The sequence below is a fragment of the Acinonyx jubatus genome, chromosome B3 (genome assembly GCF_027475565.1).
Source record: "Acinonyx jubatus isolate Ajub_Pintada_27869175 chromosome B3, VMU_Ajub_asm_v1.0, whole genome shotgun sequence".
Taxonomy (NCBI): Eukaryota; Metazoa; Chordata; class Mammalia; order Carnivora; family Felidae; genus Acinonyx; species Acinonyx jubatus.
This window is the reverse complement of record NC_069386.1, coordinates 325,184-347,098: the sequence shown is the minus strand read 5'-3', so window position 1 is coordinate 347,098 and position 21,915 is coordinate 325,184. Positions and strand designations below refer to the sequence as shown.

The following is a 21,915-nucleotide window of genomic DNA, read 5'->3' as shown; positions in this document are numbered from 1 at the left end:
TGATGGGGGTTTGGGGAAAAGCCACGACCGGACTTACAGGCACACGAGGTTCTTAATAAACAGCAGCAAGCTTCAGAGTGCTAGCCATTTCCATGCCAACCAAGTTCAAGTGGCTGCTGAGAGAACCGAAGTACTGGTCCTCCGGGGAAACCGAGGCAGGGCTGGGGCCCAAAGACGCTGTCACGGCAGCCTCTCTAAAGTTAACAGGGTGCACAGTGCAGTAGCGGACATTTTCAAAACACCAAGTAGATGCCCAGGAAGGTAGGACTCTGAACATTCTCACCCGGCCAAATATCCTAACCCTTCAGGACCCCGTTCTGAAACCGATCAGCTTTATCAAACCGCTTCTGTGTGACTCGGCACCCTGGAGGAGGAAGCCTGTGCCTCTAAACTGCAAGTTCATTAAGTGCCTGGGTCCCTTCATCTCTGGGACAGTTACCTGCTTTCGCACGATGCCGACTTCCCCCTGCTCTCCTGCCGGCCGCAGGGTGCACGGAAGAAGTATTTTCAAGAACACCGGTGTCTGGGTCACGAACACTGTTAAAGTATGAACAGCATTTCCAATAAAACATGAAAAGATTTATATTATATCTACAAAATTTAAGTTTCTGCTACAATAAATGCTCTGTTTTGTTAAGCTAGGAAGGTAAGGAATGTCACGATCAATGTATACATTCTCTTTGCAGCATTAGTCTGGGAGACTGGTGTTCACACTGGGCAATCATAGATGTGAATTTCCTGGTCGTCGCCGACAGACACAATTTTTGAGCCATTTCCATTGTATTTTACTCCCCAGACCTGTAAATCCAATAAAAAGAAAAAACAAAGTTGTCATGTCTTTATTCTTTATGAACAAACATCCTCCTCTATTCTCATCGTACCAAATCTAGAAAAACACCAAAAGGACAGTGTTCCGTGTTTTCTGAACCAGCAAGAATGGGGCCTTTTCTTTAACGGGATTATCTGGCATTGCTCCTGTCGTCATTCCCTCACCTCCTATACTCCGTCAGATCTCATTTCTAAACACAAATCTGTGTACCTACAAACCTTTCAGGATTCAGAACCCGAGGAAGGACCTAATGCCGTGAACACGGAGCCCACAGGGGACGGCATAGGCTTGCGTTTGAAAGAAAAAGGCCCCAGGACCATCCCCAGGGCATGACCTCAGGGGCCCCTCACCTAACGCCCCCCGCCCCCCAGCCAACGATCCTCCCCTGTGACTAGAGGCCTCAAGCTGGATAACTAGACGTCACGGGGCACTGACTTTACTTGCTGCGTGTTCAAGTGCACAGTCACACTGCCTTCCTGACAAAACACGCAGCCGGAGTTCCCTCAGGTCAGCCTGTCCCTCTGACCCCAAGTGGGGCGGGGGGGGGGGGGTGTCCAGCCGCAATCTCAGCGTTGCCACCCAAACAACCTCCGAGACCACCACACTCAGCCTCTCGCACGGGGAAACGCGGCCAGCCAGGGGGGTTTACTCCCACGGCAGAATGCTTAAATCCAGAAGTGAAGTATCAAGACTAAATTCCCTCAACTCTGTTAGCACTGATTTAAGATCAAACGGAAAAAAGCATGAACAATTATGCTAACTTTAAGCTGCATTCCAAAGGGGACACGGGGCGCCTGGCTGGCTCAGCTGGTGGAGCCTGGAACTCTTGATCTTGGGGTTGTGAGTTCAAGCCTCAATGTTGGGCCTATATACAGATTATTTAAACAAATATAAAATTTGAAAAAAGAAAGCATCATCATAAAAACAACTATGTATTGAAAGTCAACTTTTTTACTGCCTTGGGCATTTTATTTTTTACACTAACCAGTTTCCCAAGACTTGCTAGTCTAAATGGCTGGGGCCGGCAGCACTGGCCTCATGGGGAGCCGGGTAGAATGCAGAGCCCCAGGCCCCACGCCAGACCTACTGAGTGGGCCTCTGCCTTCCACCGGAGCCTCCACTCACCTCCACACTGGCAGAGACAACAAGGCCCCCAGGAAAACAGAGCCCCCTTTTCCTCATTTAAACACTGATGCAAAAGTTATGTCGATAAAGCCAAACAACCCATGAGAAATCGTGGCTTCGAGTATGTTAAAAAAAAAAAAAAAAAAAGAAGGAAAGAACAAGAAAAGAAAAAGATCACATCACTTCTGTGGGCAGCTCCAAAAACGACAAGTGCCGACTTGTGGGGAAGGCCCTTCCCGAGCTGCACAGCAGGCCGCACCCGGAACAGCGCTCCCCGTGGGCCCCCGAACGGCAGTGTGGCTACTGCCACGTTCTCACGCCTCTCGGCTCGCGAGGCTGCCAGCACATCCGCAGCACCCACAGCCCAGACAGGACACAGGATGCTGGCTGGCCGGACACTGAGCAGGGAGCCCCAAGGCCCCGGCAGCGGGTCGGGGAAGGGGGAGGGCGGGTGCAGTGCTCAGACGACGCCAGCGGACACGAAGGAACTGGGCCATACCTGATCCTGGTGATCAAAGAAGGTGTGCACGCAAGTCCTCGTTCCAACATCCCAAACTTTCACACTTTTGTCAGATGAACTGTTTTAAAAAAGGGAACATTAGTATCAGAATGGTTTTCATCCCGGTTTTAAAGTCGGAAGGAATGTGACCGGAAATCCCACCCTCCTGTCACCTACACTCTGCCTACCTGTACTCAGTGGCCAGCCTGGGCCCCGGGGGTGGGGGGTGGGGGTCCCGGGGCCGGCATCTCCGTGGCTTCCCCCGCGCACGGAGCAGCCATTTCCCTGAAGTTCTCGTCTGCCCCGCCCTCGTGCAAGTGCCCTCAGCAGGAGTCTCAGACACCTGTGCCTGTTTCCGGATTGAGGGGCCCTGTCACAGCCTCCAAATGGAGGCTCGCTCCTGCAGGAAGAGGCTTCTGTAGCCTCTGAGCACTGTTATTAAACTGTCTGTCTCAAATCTTCCACCTGTCCTGGCCGTCCCGGGCCGGAATAACACTGGGCTCTCAAAGCACAACATTCTGCAAACAGACCTACGTATTTTAAGTTACTATCGGAATACAGGCATCCACTCCTGAAGTAACTGTGTGGAAGCCTAGACTGAAAACAGTCCACCTTCGATCCCGCCAAGGACAACTGCCTTCACAGCTTCAAACAAAACCCAAAACCAGTGAGGAAACCCGTCTACAAAAAAGGGTCAGATCATCTTCAAATTTTAAGGTGATTCCTAAAAGACCATCTACATCTTCCCAGCATTTAAGGAAGTGCCAAGAATCAAAAGTACCTGGAAACAAAGTGAGTGTCGTCAGGACAAAAGGCGACATTCAGCACCCACGACGCGTGGCCACTCAGTGTTCCAGCCAAGTTGGCGTGTTGTCTGAAATGGGGAAGTTTCAATCAAAATGGAGAGGGAACAAGTCTGTATGGCGGCATTAGCACAAAATGTGTGAATTTCCCCCAACAGCAAAGAGTACTATTTAAGCTGAGAGCTTAAAAGCTCAAAATAAAGGAACCACATTCTAGCAGCTCAGCAAGATGACTCCGGAGACAGGACCCGAGGGCCGGCAGGGGCAGGCAGGCCACCTCGGACAGCAGCAGGCTCTGACCCCGACCGCACCATTTCCACCATATCCAAGGGAGGTGTCCACATCCACTCCCCAACAGACGTGGCCTGCATACGCCATTCTCTTGTAAAGTTTATTTTTGACAGAAAAGCCCATGGGCAAGCAGAGGAGGAGGAGCAGAGAGAAAGAGAGAGAGAGAATCCCAAGCAGACGCCACACTGAAAGCGCCAGCCCCGAGTCCTAACAAGCCAGCACACTGGATAGAGGCGCCCCCTGAATCTAACAAGCCAGCATACTGGATAGAGGTGCCCCCCGAGTCTAACAAGCCAGCACACTGGACAGAGGCACGCCCCGCGTCCTAACACCCCCAGTCAGCTCGTCAGAAGCCACAGCCCCAAGATCAGCCTTGCTGACAATTTTTTGTCTTCCAAAAGCTGCTAGAAGTACTCCTACTGCCCAGCAGCTCCCGAAAAACCCTCACAGGCCCAGGTGTGGGCTCGCACACAGACGGTCAGGATTGTGGAACAGACAGATGGCAGCAATCTTAGCACCCATTCATCGCTGGGGCACGGAGAAGTGTGACGTGTGCCCCCAGGGGATCCACCACATTCGGAAGCCGTGAACCAGAGGCACACAGGTCTCAGTACTGAGTCAAAGTGTCAAGCACACAAACACCTCTCAGGGGAGACTTGTGGGGGGAACAGGATGGGGAAAAGCCCAGGAGAAAGGGGCCTTGCACAAGCTGACGGTGACAGACGGCCACGACCTGAAGAGAGCGATCACTCTCTTATGCCTCCACACCCGCACATTACTCACCTGCCAGAAGAAATTTAAAGTCAGAGAGCCCCACAAGAGGCAGGACGGCTGAGAAAAGGCAAGAAAGACCCCACCCTGGCAGGCAGATGGTGCACATCTCCCTCCCGGACATTCCCAGTTCGAGGACGGGGGTGTGATGGGGGAGGAAGGCCTGAGGCTCTGCACACAAGCCCCCGAGGGAGCCGGGAGAAGGGCTGCCTACTCGACAGGACTCCTCCAAGCAGGGGGAGACCAGACGGACACTGGTACTGGGCGAGAAGCCCGAGTCTCCGTGGCAACTTACACATCATAGATCTTGATGTAGCCGTCATCTGAGGCAGTGACGAGCAGCTGAGAATCCGGGGAGAAGGTCAAGGAGCGGATGGGCATAGCATGGCCTGAAATTCACAAAGGCCCCGTTAGTCTCCCCCCACGGGCTCCCCACTGGCAGCGTCCCTTTTAACGACCACAAGTATTTGAGGCGCACTGCCCAGGAGCTTTTCGTCGGAGAGGGAGGGGAAGGACTGGATGCACCCCTCCTCCTAATGTTCTGGAAACATCCATGCAATCCAGGCCCCATCCTCCTGGAGCCACCTCTCCTCGGTTCCCTTCCTCACCAGCTGGACCTCAGCACACATGGCTTGGGAAAAACTCCTCCACTACAAATATGGACAAATAAGGAACCACACATTGCTTCTGATCTGTATGAACAAGCAGGACGCGCTTTCCCTACCAAACCCTGTGTTGTAGAGTAAACAATAAACTGAGGAGGTAACGTATGCATGTGCCTGCCAGGACGGGGTCCTTCTTGCCTTTTCTCAGCCGTCCTGCCTCTTGTGGGGCTCTCTGACTTTAAATTTCTTCTGGCAGGTGAGTAGTGTGCGGGTGGGGAGGCACAGGAGAGAATTCAGAATTCAAACTAGTACAAAAGAGCACAGGGCAGAGGCGCGTTCAGCGTCCAACTCCTGGTTTCAGCTCAGGTCACGATTTCACAGTTGGTGGGTTTGAGCCCCGTGTCGGGCTCTGTGCCGACAGCATGGAACCTGTTTTGGATTCTCTCTCTCTCAAAATAAACAAACATGTAAAACAGCACAGGCTAGAAGCCTCTGTCCCATCCACCATGCTTGACGGGGCTCGCACCCACACCCTGAGGCCAGCAGAGCAGAGCGCAGGCAGGGCGCTTTCATCCACCGTCAGATTCTTGACAAAACTGGTTCTTAATCACGACTTTCTGTAGAACCAAACAAGACAGAGACGAAATTCTCATACAGCTGAGATCTACTAACACAAAAATGGAGTAAGCCTGTTCACCAAAACAAGCACTCAACAGGGGTACAACTCCGACCACGCACTAAGACTTGGAGGCGTCTCAGACTTCCAACGGAGATAGTATAAAGCTCATCGGATAACCCAGTTTGCACAGAAGAAAATGAGCCATACCTTCCAGCGTGTGCAGGAGTTTTCCAGTTGCAATATCAAAAATATTGATGATTCCGTCTATGGCTCCACTGGCCAGGTACTTCCCATCAGGACTCTGTGGAGAACACGCAGAGAGCACCTGAGACTCCGTGTTGTTAGGCCATGCCCAGCAAACGTCAGCAAATCCCCTGCTCGCGACACCCCACGCCCGCCAGACAGCTGCCTGCCCCCAGCATGGCCACAGGCCGGAGGCACAGACTGCAAACAGTGGGAGACAGAGAAGAGAGCAAGGTTTCCTTACATATGCAATACTAAGAATGAATTTTCCTCTGGTGTCCAAAGAATATTCCTTTTTCCCACTTTCCACACCAAAAATGTTCACTTTTCCCACATGAGTTCCTGTGGCCAGATACTGGGAATCAGGGGAAAAGGCCAAAGTCCAGGCATCCACTGAACAGAAAGAAAGAAAGAAAAAAAAAAAAAAAAACCACACAATGAGAAAAGATGTCACCTTAATTTTAAAAACTTTTTTTTTTTTAATGTTATTTCTGAGACAGAGAGAGACAGAGCATGAGCAGGGCAGGGGCAGAGAGAGGGGCACACACAGAATCTGAAACGGGCTCCAGGTTCTGAGCTGTCAGCACGTGGGGCTCGAACTCATGGACCGTGAGATCATGACCTGAGCTGAAGTCGGACGCTCAAGCGACTGAGCCACCCAGGCGCCCCAATTTTAAAAACTTTTAAAGTTTTACCGAAAGATACATTTTTAAAAGATTAGAAATCATGTCCTGATTCAAAAACCTGTGTGTAAAGGTGTTAATTCTTTACCAACTTAGTACAGATCTACTTAAATTTTAATAAAAACAGGACGGACAAGTGTTAACAAGGATATCGAGAAACCCAAATCCTCATACACTGGTGTGACCACTCTGAAAAACATTTCGAGTTTTTGTTTTTAACTTTAATCACTGGGGGCTCATCATAAGTGCACCCCTTCATCCCATCACCTATTTAACCCACCCTCCACCTCCCTCCCCTCTGGTGACCAGCAGTGTGTTCTCTATAGTTAAGAGTCTGTTTCTTGGCTTGTCTGTCCCCCCCCCCATCTGCTCATTTGTTTCTTAAATTCCACATACAAGTGAGATCACATGGTATTTATCCTCCTCTGACTCATTTCACTGAACATAATACTCTTCCTAGATCCATCCATGTCATTGCAAATGGCAAGATCTCATTCTTATGACTAATATTCCACTGTACATGTATCACATCATCTGTATGTATTCATCAGTCAGTGGACACTGGGGCTGCTTCCAGATCTTGGCTATTGTACATAATGCTGCTGTAAACATACGGGTACATCTATGCCTTTGAATCAGTGCTTTGTATCCTTCAGGTAAACACTTAGTAGTGCAATTGCTGGATCACAGGATAGGTCTATTTTTAACTTTCTGAGGAACCGCCACACTCTTCTCCACAGTGGCTGCACCAGCATCCCCACCAACAATGCAAGAGGCTCCCCTTTCTCCGTATCCTCGCCAACACTTGTTACTTCTTGTGTTGTTGATTTTAGCCGTTCTGACAGGTGTGCGGTAGTATCTATTGTGGTTCTGATCTGCGTTTGCCTGATGACGAGTGACACTGAGGATCTTTCATGGGTCTGTTGGCATCCGGATGTCTTCTTTGGAAAAGTGTCTGTCCCTGTCTTCTGCTCATTTTTATTTTTAAATTTTTTAAAAATCTTTATTTCTGAGGGACAGAGAGAGACACAGTGTGAGCGAGGGAGGGGCAGAGACAGAGAGAAAGACACAGAATCTGAAGACAGGCTCCAGGCTCTGAGCTGTCAGTACAGAGGCCGACACGGGGCTCGAACTCACAAGCCGTGAGATCCTGACCTGAGCTGAAGTTGGATGCTCAACCGACTGAGCCACCCAGGCGCCCCCATGTCTTCTGCTCATTTTTAAACTGGATTATTTTTGGGGAGTGTTGGGTTGTATAAGTTCTTTATATATTTTGGATACTAACCCTTTATCTGATACGTCATTCGCAAATTTGTTCTCCCATTCCGGTGGCTGCCTTTTAGTTTTGTTGATTGTTTCCTTCACTGTGCAGAAGCTTTATCTTGAGAAAGTCCCAGTAGTCTATTTTTGCTTTTGTTCCCCTTGCCTCAGGAGACGTATCTAGAAGGAAGCTGCTGCAGCCAATGGCAAAGAGGTTACTGCCTGCATTCTCCCCTAGGATTACTATGGTTTCAGGCCTCACATTTAGGTCTTTAATCCATTTTCAATTTATTCTTGGGTATGGCGTAAGAGAGTGGCCCAATTTTCCCAGCACCATTTGTGGAAGAGATTGTTTCCCATTGGCCATTCTCTCCTGCTTTGTTGAAGATCAGTTGACCGTACAGTTGTGTCCACTTCTGGGTTTTCTATTGTGTCCTACTGATCTGTGTGCCTATTTTTGTGCCAGAATCATACTGTCTTGGTGATTACAGCTTTGTAGTATAGCTTGGAATCTGGAATCGTGATGCCTCCAGCTTTGCTTCGCTTTTTCAAGATTACTTTGGCTATTTGGGGCCTTCTGTGGTACCACACACATCTTAGGATTGTTCTAGCTCTGTGAAGAATGCTGGTGGTATTTTGATAGAGAGTGCATTAAATGTGTAGACTGCTTTGGGTAGCATAGACATCTTAACAAGGTTTGTTCTCTGAGTCAAGGAGCATGGAATGTTTCTCCATTTCTTTGCTTCCTCTTCAACTTCTTTCATCAGTGTTTTATAGTTTTCAAAGTACAGGCCTTTCAGCTTTTTGGGTGGGTTTACTCACAGATATCTTATTGTTTTTAGTGCAGTTGTAAATGGGATTGTTCTCTTAACAGTCTGACAATTATTTTTATTTTTTAAAAATGTTTATTTATTTTTGAGAGCGAGAGAGCACAAGCAGGGAAGGGGCAGAGAGAGACGGAGACACAGAATTTGAAGCAGGCTCCAGGCTCCGAGCTGTCAGCACAGAGCCCGACCCGGGGCTCGAACTCACGAGCCGTGAGATTACGACCCGAGCTGAAGTCGGCCGCTTAACCGACTGAGCCACTTAGGTGCCCCCGGTTTGACAATTTCTTAAATGCAAACAAGCACCACAACATCTGGCAGTTCCACTCCTGGATATCCACCCGAGGGAAATGAAAACACGTGTCCACACAGACTTGGGCAGTGGTGTTCACAGCACCGCCCATAACGGTAAAAACCTGGAGAGAATCCCAATGTCCATCAAGTGCTGGGTGGGAGAACAAAATATTCTGCAACGTGGTAAGGGAACACTGTCCAGAAACAAAAAGGAGCTGCCGGCACACCCTACAACACGAATGAGCCCTGAAAACCTTACGCCGCAGAAAGACGGTGTAGAAGACAACACCCCACCCCCCCCCCACCCACATGGAAGTTCTCCAAAGGCAAAACTGCAGACACAGTGGGTCTGAGGCTGCCTGAGGCTGAGGCGCACACGGACTGCACGTGGACCTGAGGGGACGTTCTGAGGCGCGCGAGTGTTTTAAGACTGAACTGCAGAGCTGGCTGCACGGCCCCAGAGATTTACAAAAACTCGGTGAACCGCACGCTCACCGTGGGTTAACCTGATGCTGCAATCACAGCAGTGCAAGCTTGCCTCAAGGAAGCTGTGAATAAAGGAACACGTACTGCCGTAAACACTCTTCTGTTGTGCCATGATAGGACAAAGTGTTTGCCAAAATTAACAAGGAATAAGGACTGGAAAGATACACTGTGTTTTTTAAAGATCGCCTGTTTTTTCAGTCACACCAGACAACGGAGTTAATTTCAAGAGCTCCGTTCAAATGTGACGCGTCACGGTGCTCCTCCCGCGGACACAAGGGTCTGCAGACTCACGCGCAATCGGGGTGAACAACTTGCTTCACATCTCTCTCTGGGGGCACACCATTGGTGGCATTTCAGCATTTCCTTTCTGGGCTCTCTGGGAACCTCTTCCGAGGCAATCCCACAGAGCTCCAGGGGCCTCGGGGTCCGGGCCTGGAGGCCAGGGAGTCATCTAGTTGCCCGGCTCCTGTCTGTCCCCTGGCCCACGTGCACTCTTGTATAGGAACGTGCCCTAAGTCTGGCCACCCTCCCCCGACAGGACACAGCTTGTTAAAAGCACAGACAGACTCCCTCCCAAGTCGCTCTCCTCATGCCTGGGCTGGGCTCGAGAGGGCAGGCCCTTGCCAGCCCATGGGACGGCGGAGAGGCCGCTGAGCTGGACTCCTGGCAGACAGGGGTCCCAGCACAGATGGGTCAACAGTGTGTTCCAAGGGGTTTTAAAACAAAACTCCCTTGCCAATTTTAACATATTCAAAGGAGTGATCAATAATTTAGCTCTATCACTTTTCTTATGAAACGTTTTAAAAAGGAAATTAACTTCAGGGCACCTGGCTGGCTCAGTCAGTTAAGAGTCCGACTTCGGCTCAGGTCATGGTCTCACGGTCTGTGGCTTCGGCCCCGTGTCAGGCTGTGTGCTGACAGCTCAGAGCCTGGAACCTGCTTCAGATTCTGTGTCTCCCTCTCTCTCTGCCCCACCCACCCACTCACACACTCTCTCTCACTTAAAAATAAACATTAAAAAAATTTTTTTAAAAAAAGAATGCTCAATCAAGATCTGAAAAAGCTTTTGTAATCAACAGCTACTTTTTAATCTGTAAATGACTAGCATTTACTCTAATAAGATTATGCTTTCTTATTCCTATTATAGTTAGCTGTTTACTGGAATAACAGTTTTTAGAGAATCTGATTTTTATTCCTTGCCGTTTAATAGAATAACATTTCTGAATTATTTTTACAATTCCCTATTAACTGGTTTACAATATGGAATTTTTAGTACGGAATATCCTTATGCTCAGAACTGAAGGAATTCTTATTCCTTATTCCTGCACCCTAAGATTTATATCTGCATAACAGACATTTACTCTCGTAAGCCCCACCTCCCCAATGGGAGGGCAGCCCCCTGCCGTCGGGGCTGTCCTGCCGTGGGGGGCGAGGCCCTGGCTGCTCCCACTCGTCTTCCCAAGTGCCAGTGTGCTGGGGGCAGCGTCTGCGTCTTCAGCCTCACTTCCTCAGGATCAGTGATTTTCTTTCTTTCTTTTGCCGTGGTGGTCGGTCCACATCCCCTGGGCATATTTCCCAGACAGGTACAGCTTCGGGGCCCACGTCCCCGTATTCATTGTCCGGACAACTCAGCTGCTCCTCTGTCACCCAAGGAACTGCCATTTGGTGGCCGGGTCCGGTTCTGTGCAGATTCCTGAACCAAGAGAAATCCAGCCCCTTGACGAGTCTCTGCACCGTTTCTTTCCTAACAGTAACCTTCCAACGGGCACGTGCCTCACACACGGACGAGGCACCCGGCTGTTGACGGCACTGCTGGTCAGGCAAGGCCGGCTGCGTGCAGACCCACCCTCTTCCTGGAACCAATCCAGCACTCGTTTCTTCAACTGCAGCGTGCCCGTGACCACGACAGCCATGCAGTGACCTCAGCGTCCTAGGTCTGGGGAAGGCCTGGGTGCCCAAGGTGAAAAGGCAGCAAGAGATCTGCCTCCTTCTCCTCTCCCTGGCTCTGTAACAGTCTTCGTAGATTTGGGGGCCGGTCTGGGACCCCAAGTCCTCCGTGAGTGACGTCGGCAGATAAGGACAGGGGCAAGACAACCACCCGGGGCCATCACAGTGTCCCCCATACGTAGCCTTTTCCAAATGCATATCCAGCCCACACACCCTGATAACTGTGCTTCAGTAGAAACAAAATAGGGTCTGGGCACGCGTATCCTTTAAAAAGCTCCAGGGGTGAGCCTCACAGACCGGGGAGCCTTGCTTCTGAGGGAAAATACACGCAGTTTCCAGACAACCTAGCCTCCTTACAAACCCTGGGACTACTATTCTTTCCAATATAAAGCTGGTCGTGGTTACTGAGCACAGCCAGTAGGGGGCAAACCTCCCCGGGGCTCCAACCAAGGGAGGTGTGCCAGGGAAACAGCTAAGCGGCTTCCCTGGGATCAAGGCAGGTGGCTCTCTGTGCTCTCTAGCGGCCATCACCCATTCTGGCGAACAGCCCCTGGTCACGAATGCCATGCAGACATTTATAAGTAAAGTTGAGGGGACAAGGGATCCTGAGATGTCGCGCTGCTTGTGCCACATGACCCGGCCCACTGAAATCATTAATCAAGGCTGATGGACAAGACTATGCTGTCCTACGACGCTTTACATAAAATGAATGTTATTCCAGAAGTTTCCTGTCCCTCAAATACAGATCATAGGAGAGACTGCCATGACACAGACCTAAGAGGACACACTACTGTGCACAAGAGACTCCTATCAGGCAGGGCACATGTCAAATTAGAGCACGGCAAACAGAACCCCTGGACCATCCGGATACAGGTCCACACCCCCAAATCTAAAGCTTCTAAAAAACTGTTTTTGAAACAGGGTTAATACCAAAATTTAGTTGGCAGTGAAATCTCACCTGCACAGACACACACACTCATGTTTCGTTGCTAAGATATTAATGCTCCCTCCAACTCCACAAAAGGTATCACATAACCCACAGCCCACACACCCGCATTATCCTCTCCAAGCCAAAAAATTCTGAACCTGGGTGGCTCAGTCGGTTAATTCTTGATTTCGGCTCAGGTCATGATCTCACGGTCTGTAAGTTCAAGCCCTGCGTCAGGGTCTATGCTGACAGCTCAGACCCTGCTTGTGATCCTCTCTCTCTCTCTCTCTCTCTCTCTCTCTCTCTCTGCTCCTCCCACACCCCCTCTCTCAAAATAGATAAATAAACTTAAGAAAAAAAAGACAAATTAAAAAATGCTGAACTGTAAAACATACCTATCCCTAGAGGTTTTGAGAAGGAAGTGTGAATGTCTATTATCTTCCCTAAAAGCACAACTCTTACCAGGTCCTGCATCTATGGACTTTATCTGTTTGCCGTTTTCCAAGTCCCAGAGACGAATGTGAGCATCAAGAGAACTGGATGCAGCAATGGGCAGCGTGTGGCTGATGTCCACGGACACCACACCCAGTTGATGGCCCTCCAGACTCCACTGTAGGTCCAGCCTCTCATCACACCTTCAGCGGGGGACAGAGAAATGGGTTTCTTCACACACCACACGCTGTACCTGGCATCGGAAATTCTGGCCCCCGTGACCGTGCACTACCAGTGGTCTGTGAAATGCAGAATCAGAGGGGACCTGAAGAGCCACGGGACACCAAATGTGGCCAAGTTTTAACTATGGGACTTTTTTTTTTTTTTTTAAACTATAGGGCCTTAACGTTGAAGAAGGGGAAAACAAGTGAGGAAAAAATCAGCTGCCTTTTTATACCACCAACTGCCACCGCTTTGTAGCTCAGAAAACAGTTAATACTTTCCTGATTGCAACTTGGGGGAGTCCAGAAGCAAAACCCCAAACCTCACTTTCCAAGGCTGTCAGGGGAAAGAGCGCTCACCATTTCCAGACCTTCACCAGGTCATCCAGGGATCCCGTGACCACTGTCTCAGAGTTTTCTTTCTTGTTTGTCCCCCAGGCGACTGACCAAATGGCATCATCATGGGCTACAATGGAAAGCAGTTCGTTTCAAAGTCTTCATGCAACTTCTAAACTGTTCTGAACTGAAGCGGAAATACCGCTCCAACGATTCTGAGGTCCATCCACCTGCCCCTACAGGCAAAGTGCCCTCCCACCAGCTCCCATCAGAACCGCAAAGGCACACGAGCAGCGAGGTTCTGAAGAAGCCGCTTACCCCTAATCACAGGTTCACCGGGCGGGAGGGAGCACTGGAATGATCCGGCGCGGCCCATGTGCATCAGCCCGGAACGGCTATCACTTGGTTAAAACTAGCGAAACCGGTGGGAAACCTTCACCCCCAACCAAAGACCTACACTTGATTAAGCCTTATCTCTTAGAGATCTTTAGAAACCAGTAGGCAGTTCAACTGCAAACAGTACAGGTCTGGAAATAAATACCTCCATACTTGAGTTGCCTCTTGCCATCAAATGTCTATTACGCTTAATGAGTCAGTTACCACATTAATCTTTTTATAAGTATTACCTCAATCACAACAGCCCTATCAAGTAGCTGCTCATTTTACAGACAAGGAATCGGAGGCTGAGAGAAGCCAAGGAAGTCACCCAAAGTCAAAAGCCAAGAAGGAGTGAAACTGGGACTCCAACCCAATCTAGTAACCAACAACTCAAGTGCAGCTTGAATCTGAAGTCTGCCAGCTGCATATCCGGGGGGCCTGCCTGTCAAGTCTGCAGACCGAGCCTTTATTCATCCCGGGAGCAGTGGTCAAGGAACACCTTCCCAAGACGTGAAGGTAAGGGCCCCGAACAGCTGTGACTCACGTACAGCCCCGTGGCTCCAACGACTTGCCCACCCGAAGCCAGCCTGCTGCCCGGACGGCAGGAGCTGCACACCAGGTAGCCGACTGGCAATACTCATTAGCTGGTTATTCATCCGAGCTAACTTGGAAGGATGCTTTGGGCTTAAACTTCAGACTCCCTAAATGTCCCTACTTAGAGCGGAAGAGCTTTTATTAGGCATTCCCACCAACTCCTCCAGGCGCCACCTGACCCGTCCAGGTGCGCTTAACAGCTGCGCAAAGCCCAATATCCCTGGCAAGCTGCACTCCCGGACTGGACTCTGGCCTCCACCCCACCCCAGCCCCCCCCCCCCCACTTTCATTAGGGTCAAAGCCTCTGCGCGAGTCCCCGCGCTTGTCTGAAATGGAAGAACCAGAGTAAAGACTCCCAAGGTAAGTTCTGAGGCTCAAATGTTTCCTCTTTCACCCTGGGAGCTGGGAAGCTCAGAGCTGCACCTTCCTCAGGTGGGAAAGTTTCCCTCAGTCTATCATGTGACCCCTGCTTTGTCTTTTCTTTTCAGTTAGTTGTCTGGGGGCTTTTGCTGCAGTCTGTTTTTAAGTGTATTTGTTTTCAGCTGCTTCTGCCAGTTCTTCTGCAGAGAGCATGTCTGGGGACTGCGCGTCTGGTCAGCCCAGAGACTCGGGGACGACACAGTTCTCACAGGTGAGTGTGCCTGAACAGGCAGGCCCCTTACCTTGCTCCTGTTTGAAGAGAATACTGTACTGAAAAAGAACAGACGCCACGTTAGACCAACGGTCAGACTTCAGATGTATCCCGTTCCCTCCCCTAAAATGCCCCGGCGCCCAAGTCACCAGCCATCCCCCCGGTAGATGTGGTTCCCCGTGTGAGCTACGTCCCCTGCCCCCACCCTGACCATCCTGCAGGCTCCCTGATTCCTGCTCATGTAAGACTTGCACAGTCGACTATACCAGAAAAAATCAGCTCTTACAGAAGCTGGGGTCTCTCCTCCCCCCACCCCTAGGACACTGATTAATTCCGTGCATTCCCTGCTCTGGTCACCAGGAGGCTCTGGGTCCAGTTTCCAGCCTAACTTCTGCAGTTGTATAAAACCACACAGCCCGCTTAACCTGTTACTGCTGTCCCTTTCCAATACTTTTTTCTTTCTGGTTTTTAAGTACCAATTCTTTTAATTTTCATTTTTTTATTAAGTAAACTCTATGCCCAACGTGGAGCTTGAACTCACAACCGTGAGGTCAAGAGTCACATGCTCTACGCACTGAGCCAGCCGGGCACCCGCTGAGTACAAATTCTTTCAACGTGTCCGTAAACTAAGGTGCAGGCTTAGTGCATTTTGGGTCACGCACTTCAGGAGCAGAGCAGGAATCAGAGGCTAGTTTCCTGACCACACACCCAGACAACATTCTGGGCCCCAACCTGTCAGAGACCAGCTGATTCTACTCCCCACCATAGGCCTTACCTGGTTGGTCATCTCCTCGACCAAGGATGAAGGGCTAACGGCCAGACAGTTCTGTGGAAACATCAGGGCTTCAGTAAGGGGGTGTCATCAGGACAGAGGGGGATACACGAGGTTGCCCTTATCAAGAAAAAAAGGCAACCCTCTGCCACAGCGCTGCCCTGACCTTTTCTATGGATTGGCCCCAGGGGCCCCTTCACCAGCCCTGCCGGGTGGTGTGAGCTCCCCTGGAGCCCAGGGACCCCAGTAACACCCACCCCATGCCAGGTGTTCCTCTCCCCAAGTCTGACTATAGACAGGGACCAGCCTCCCTCCCTTGTTGCTCTTCAGGGAGACAAAACCACAGGCCCTTTTATTTTTAAATATTATTTATTCAAAACTCAACAAGCAAATATGTGGGAACAAAGCTGTTACAGCCTCTGAAGGGGTCACGAGCACATGAATGAGGTCAGCAGCTGCAGACGCGCGTCTCCCAAAAGGCAGCAGAGTCTTCAAGGACTTGTCTCAGCTAACACAAACTTACTTTAAGAACAAATTGAATTTCTCAGGCTATAATTGTCCTTGTTATTACGTGTGTGTGCCACAGACCCCTCCAGCAGCCCTGCAAAACCTAGAAACCCCTTCTCAGGACCTTTTAAATACACGGGACTAGAAAGGAAACCGAGCACTGTCAATTCTTGGTATTCAAGGCTGTCATGTTGTATGAAGTCACCAGGAACACCCAATTAGCGAAGACTGACCCCACTGCTCCCAGGAGAAATGGGCAAGGGCCCTGCAAGCCGCCTGTAACATTTTTGTCAACCGACCAACACGTAACTCGTGCTATGTGTGATTCTGGTTAAAGGCCGCTTACGTGATACGTATTGCTAATTCCTTAGTTTTGAACTCACTGCCGACGGCAGCATCACTCAAGCCCAACTGAAACGTATCCAACACACGCAAAGTTTTCTCCATAAGGCACCTCGCGGCCTTCTTGCACTGAGAACACTAACATGCCACTTTAGCATAGTGCTCGGGGGCCATTTTAAACAGTGATGTCACCGGCAAAAAGCATAAAAATGTAAAAGCCATGACACTAAACAGCCTGGAAAAGAGAACCCTTGTTAACACAGGAGGGCTGAGACAAGAAGGCAGTGTCGCCTCAGTCAGCTGTAGCTGAGAATGTGTCAGGCGACCCAAACTTTTTGCCACCGTACACTTGTCTGTGACAGACCACGAAAGCACTGCAAGTACTGACTTTGGGGCCACAAATAATTTCAGTGTGTACGCAAATTTGCAGGTACAGAATCTGTAATAACAAGCATGGATCAACCAAAATAAAATGTTATCAAAATACAAATATTAAATTGTTGATAGCATACCATACGTGACTATTAACACAGAGCATGACTTAGCATCAAGTCTAATAACTACTACAATTCTGAAGTTGTGACGAACTTACGTCCAGGGGATATGTGACGAACATATCGTAAGATATGGAAACATCTGTGATTTCTATTGGTGACAAAGTCACCCTGTTAATACTGTGGTTTGCTGCCTACATTCATAACTGGAGGAAAGGCTAAATTTCAGTTAGAGATTAGAGAACATAAAAATGTGGCTTTTCTTATCCACTTTCATGCCCCCCTCAATTCTACCCAGGGACAGCAGAAACCACACAACGAAGGCATTCAGGTTACTCGCTTTAAATGTGCAAATCCCAAAAGGCCACCGTGAAGGTTTTCCAAGGATAAGAGGAAAAACAAACAACTTCTAAATAACCCTTGTCTATGAAGATCTCAATCAGGTTGGTAGTGTTTCACTCATCTGTGGCCCAAGAACGGGGTCCTGCCCAGGGTAGGAATGACAGTACGGAGCTCAAGCGAGGGCTGCTGCCCCATGAAGCCCAGGCCTGCCCTCCTCCCTTCCCACCCGGATCTCATGCTCGGCAACAGGGGAACAAGAAGGATTAGGAACACCTGCAGGACGCCAACTTCCAAGGAGCCCCCCTCCTGCCCCAGGACAAAGGGGAGCTTCTGTGGAGGAGTGACATTTGAGGGCTGGCCATGAGTCAGGCCCTGCTTCAGGTTCCACCCGGGGACTGGCCCGCTGAACCCTCGCACCCCAGTGAGTAGGTATTCGTGGTCCCACCAGCGCCTTCCTGGTAACCTTGCAGAGCTTAAGGAAGCCTCGGAAGATTGTTCTGAGGGTAAACGGGGGACACAAGCTACATCACCTCCTCCTTCATGCTCTCCTAACAGGTCATTTGAGAGCGGAGAGGCCCCCAGAACCTCTTTTGCCACCTCCTCTGTTTAGGGAACTTCCCCCCCATTTCCCAGGCGGAATTCGTTGCTGTTTCCAAAGCACACTGCACGTGAAGTTTGTACAGTCTGCCTGCCAATTTGTGCAGCTTGTACAGGCAGGTTCGTAACCCACGAAGCTAGGTGGCACGCGAAGGGACGAGAACCCAGGGACCCAGCCTGTGATCGCACCTATTCGCTCCCCAAGAGGGCAGCGTGGCCCAAGGCCTGGAAAACTTCCGTTTACGGTCACAGAGACTTCTCCCGAGAAACCAGCCCTAACCTCGAGGCTGTACAGAACAGTCTCAGGATGCAAGACGAGGCCACCTACGGCCCTCCTCTCGGGCCCCGCACGCCGAGAGGCAGCCAGGACGCAAACAGTCACAGAAGCCACCTTCGGGCCCCGCGGCCTGGAGTACCCCGGAGCAAACCAGATCGGAGGCTGCCTCCGGCCCCCCCTCGCTCCTCCGGCCCGCGGCCCCCGCCACTGCCATCCCCAACCGGCGAGCACGTCAACTCACCGCCGCCCCGCCGGCTGCGCTGCCCGCCGCACTTGTGACGCGAGCTCGGAGCGACGGCGTCGCGCACCGACGAGCTTTAGGGGGCGTGGCAGCATGTCGCCCCGCCCCCGCCCCAGGGCGCAGGCGCGCGACACGGCACGGCCTATCGACGCGGCTTCACGCTCCCGGCCCCGCCCGTGAAGGTTTCTGCCACCTGCGGGTGGGGGCGGTGGGCTTCCGCTTCTCAGGGTTGGACTCCCGCGGGAGCCCCCCTACCCAGGTGGAGGCTGGAGTCCCTCCCCCACATTCCGATGGAGAAGAGGCGGGGGTCGCCGGTCCCACAGGAGTGCCCCCTCCGGATGGAGGAAGGTGCGAAAGCAGTGTGTGTCTGGGGGCGGCCCCTGAAAGCCCAGCCCTGAGACAGATGCAGTCTCTCCTGATTAAAACTGGGGTTGTAGCCAAAAAAGATTTTAGTAGGTGATGATAGTGAAGTGCGGTCACAGTGAATGCATGCCCCTGAAGTCTCCCTGGAAGTTAGAGCTTCACAGGATCTAGTTTATCAGGACTGCAATTCTATGATTGATTTCAGAAAACTGTTAGACTGCACAATTGTTTATTCTTACAATGGCATGAAGTTCATCTTTGGGGACTTTTGGAGGAGGCTGTGTTGCCCTGAAATTGCTTAATAGACACACAAGTCTCCCAGGGCCCTTTGTCTGATCCTCAGTAATTCCTTCAGTGACACCTCTGCCATGGAAACCATCCAGCCCCAGTGGATCCCCTGCATGTCACTGGTTTGGAAAGCTTGGGTCAAAGCCAGCAGGCTTCCAGACATCCTGGATTGTTAAAATTCTTATTCGGTGCCTCTTAAAAACCAAGCTATTCCTGTAACCACTCTGGATATGTGTGATCACAGGACATTTGCCCCTAAGGCTAAGAGAGAATGTACAAATTACATCTTCAGGCCAGCGGAGTGTGTCTTTGAATTGGAGGCAATTCCCATGACCTCGACCAAATGCTGAGTGGACCCTGTTCAGACACATCCCACAAAGCCAAATACACAGAAACTGGCCCTGCAATGGCTGGGACCCAGGCTCTGAAAGTGCAGAGAGGACTTAACATCAGTCCCCCAAAGCACTGGTGGTTAGCAGTGAAATGAATAATCCTCTGGCCTTCTGGACAACCAGTTGCCTTAGTTTTGGCCAATCTGCGCGTTTGTTTTTGTCGGCAAAATTTGTGGGTTTCTCTGGTTTTTGAAAATAGACTGATTATTACGGGACCACTCCCAAACCAGGATAATGGGATCACCTTTACTTTGACTTTTAGCTTTTATTTTTTTTTATATTTTTTTTTCAAAAAAAATTTTTTTCAACGTTTATTTATTTTTGGGACAGAGAGAGACAGAGCATGAACGGGGGAGGGGCAGACAGAGAGGGAGACACAGAATCGGAAACAGGCTCCAGGCTCTGAGCCATCAGCCCAGAGCCTGACGCGGGGCTCGAACTCACGGACTGCGAGATCATGACCTGGCTGAAGTCGGACGCTTAACCGACTGCACCACCTAGGTGCCCGACTTTTAGCTTTTAAATATAAAGAAGTATCTTTGAAGACTTCCACTTTAAGAATGGTAAAATTGTGGCTATCAAAAGTGCCTCTAACTATATAAGTGAGTGAACTTTAATCTGTATGATTTGGGCTTAGGTGGATATTTCTTCTTTTTCTGTGCATTGACTATAAATCCCCCACTTCAAGATTATCCTAAAAGTACACCGATCACTTTTGTGCCTCTTAATTTTATCTGTTGTCAGATTCCTAAGGCTTTCAATCATCTATTTGCTTGCTTCCAAATCTGCCAGTCTTCAGTTCCAATTGAAGTAAATTGGGTATCAACTCAAATTTTGTCAGGCATTATAGTTGTTCTAAATAAAAATTCAATTAATCATCTTCTAAAAATGAAATAGAATAGATTAAAAAGAAATAACATAGAAGATATAAGAGTGCATCATGCATGGTAAAGTTACATCATGTAAAAAAGAACCAAAACGTGTTTCATATATTCAGATAATGGAAAGGAAATGCAAAGGAAATGTAAAGGAAAAAACTTCTTGCTGTGAGTTGTGCTAAGAAGTTTGAAAACGATTGCAGTAAAGGCTTTCTAAAGACCTTCCAGCTCTATAATTCTATAATTGTGTTGGAATTCCAAATCATTCATTTAAAAAAGATATATTGTGTACCAGCTTTCACCCCTGTGACTCCAGAGCACCTGCATGGGTCATTGGCATGGTCTTAGCATTGGGATGGTCAGACAGGGATAACTGGCCTTTATGGCACCAGGGATACCTTTGGCATCTCATGAAGTCCAAGAATCCTGTCTTACTATGATGTATTTAAGTACATAAGGGACGCCTGAGTGGCTCAGTCGGTTGAGCATCCGACTTCGGCTCAGGTCATGATCTCATGGTTCGTGGGTTCGAGCCCCATGTCAGGCTCTGTGCTGACAGCTCAGAGCCTGGAGCCTGCTTCAGATTTTGTGTCTCCCTCTCTCTCTCTGTCCCTCCCCTACTTGCGCTCTGTCTCTCTCTCAAAAATAAACATTAATAAAAAAAATTTTTAAGTGAAATGCATTGGTTTACAAAAGAAACCAATTATATAAAAAAGAGTTATCAAAAATTTGTAGGAGCGCCTGGGTGGCTCAGTCGGTTGAGCGTCCAACTTCGGCTCAGGTCACGATCTCGCAGTCCATGTGTTCGGGCCCCGCATCGGGTTCTGTGCTGACAGCTCGGAGCCTGGAGCCTGCTTCGGATTCTGTGTCTCCCTCTCTCTCTCTGCCCCTCCCCTACTCGCACTGTCTCTCTCTATCTCCCTCAAAAATAAATAAAAATTTAAAAAATTAAAAAAAAATTGTGAAATAGTAATGTAGGTGCTGCTTTATTAATGTAGCAGGTCTGAGAACTTCTGTAATTTCAAAGTAGCAATGAACATAAGTAATATTTCAAATTATCTACAACAGCTGCAACGTGATAGGAAAACATCTGTGATTTATATTGGTGACAAAGTCACTGGTACTGCTAATACTGCTGGGGTTTATTGCTTTTGCATTCATAATTAAAGGAAGTATTAAATTCTAGTTAGAGGTTAAGGAAAATGAAGATGTAATTATTTTCCACCAATTTTCACAGATCCCCTGATGCCCGTGGCAGAGCAAATCTGGAGAGAATTGCCAGTGTGACTGCATGCCATTTAAATACCTATTACAAGTTGTGGTCTTGCAGTCTGGAGGGAATGAAGGGATCTCAGCATAAAATCAAGCGAAAACTCCAAGCTACTTGGGAAATAACTCAGGTGTATGGCCTGCCCTGAAAAGCTCTGCAGATCATACGGAGGCCAAGGTTGGGGGGCCAGTCCCGTAGGGCTGCGGCTGGAATACGGCCGTCCGCAGAGAGTGGCTGCCTGCCTCCCTACCCAGCCCTGGACCCAGAGAGAGGCTGAGGCAGGAAGAATGATACAAGGCCACAGTGTCCCAGGACTTATGCTCTATACCTCTCCTCTCCACTCAGAGCCACAC

At 49.7% G+C, this 21,915-nt stretch overlaps 1 protein-coding gene across 2 annotated transcripts; it reads right to left on the bottom strand.

The window, feature by feature from the left end:
• Window positions 1-557: 557 nt before the first annotated feature.
• Window positions 558-18,450, bottom strand: SKIC8 (SKI8 subunit of superkiller complex). 2 transcript variants are annotated; one of them, XM_027068321.2, is made up of 11 exons: window positions 18,372-18,450; window positions 15,575-15,625; window positions 14,831-14,858; window positions 13,221-13,326; window positions 12,670-12,842; window positions 6,030-6,178; window positions 5,750-5,843; window positions 4,614-4,707; window positions 3,235-3,327; window positions 2,454-2,532; window positions 558-798 (listed from the first exon to the last, which is right to left on the bottom strand). In XM_027068321.2, exons 2-11 carry the CDS (start codon window positions 15,584-15,586, stop codon window positions 709-711), a joined length of 918 nt encoding a protein of 305 aa, XP_026924122.1. In that variant the 5' UTR covers window positions 15,587-15,625; window positions 18,372-18,450; the 3' UTR covers window positions 558-708. The 2 variants fall into 2 exon arrangements, with proteins under 2 accessions (XP_026924122.1, XP_026924123.1); XM_027068322.2 differs by lacking the exon at window positions 18,372-18,450 and adding an exon at window positions 18,134-18,313.
• Between the last annotated feature and the right edge of the window lie 3,465 nt (window positions 18,451-21,915).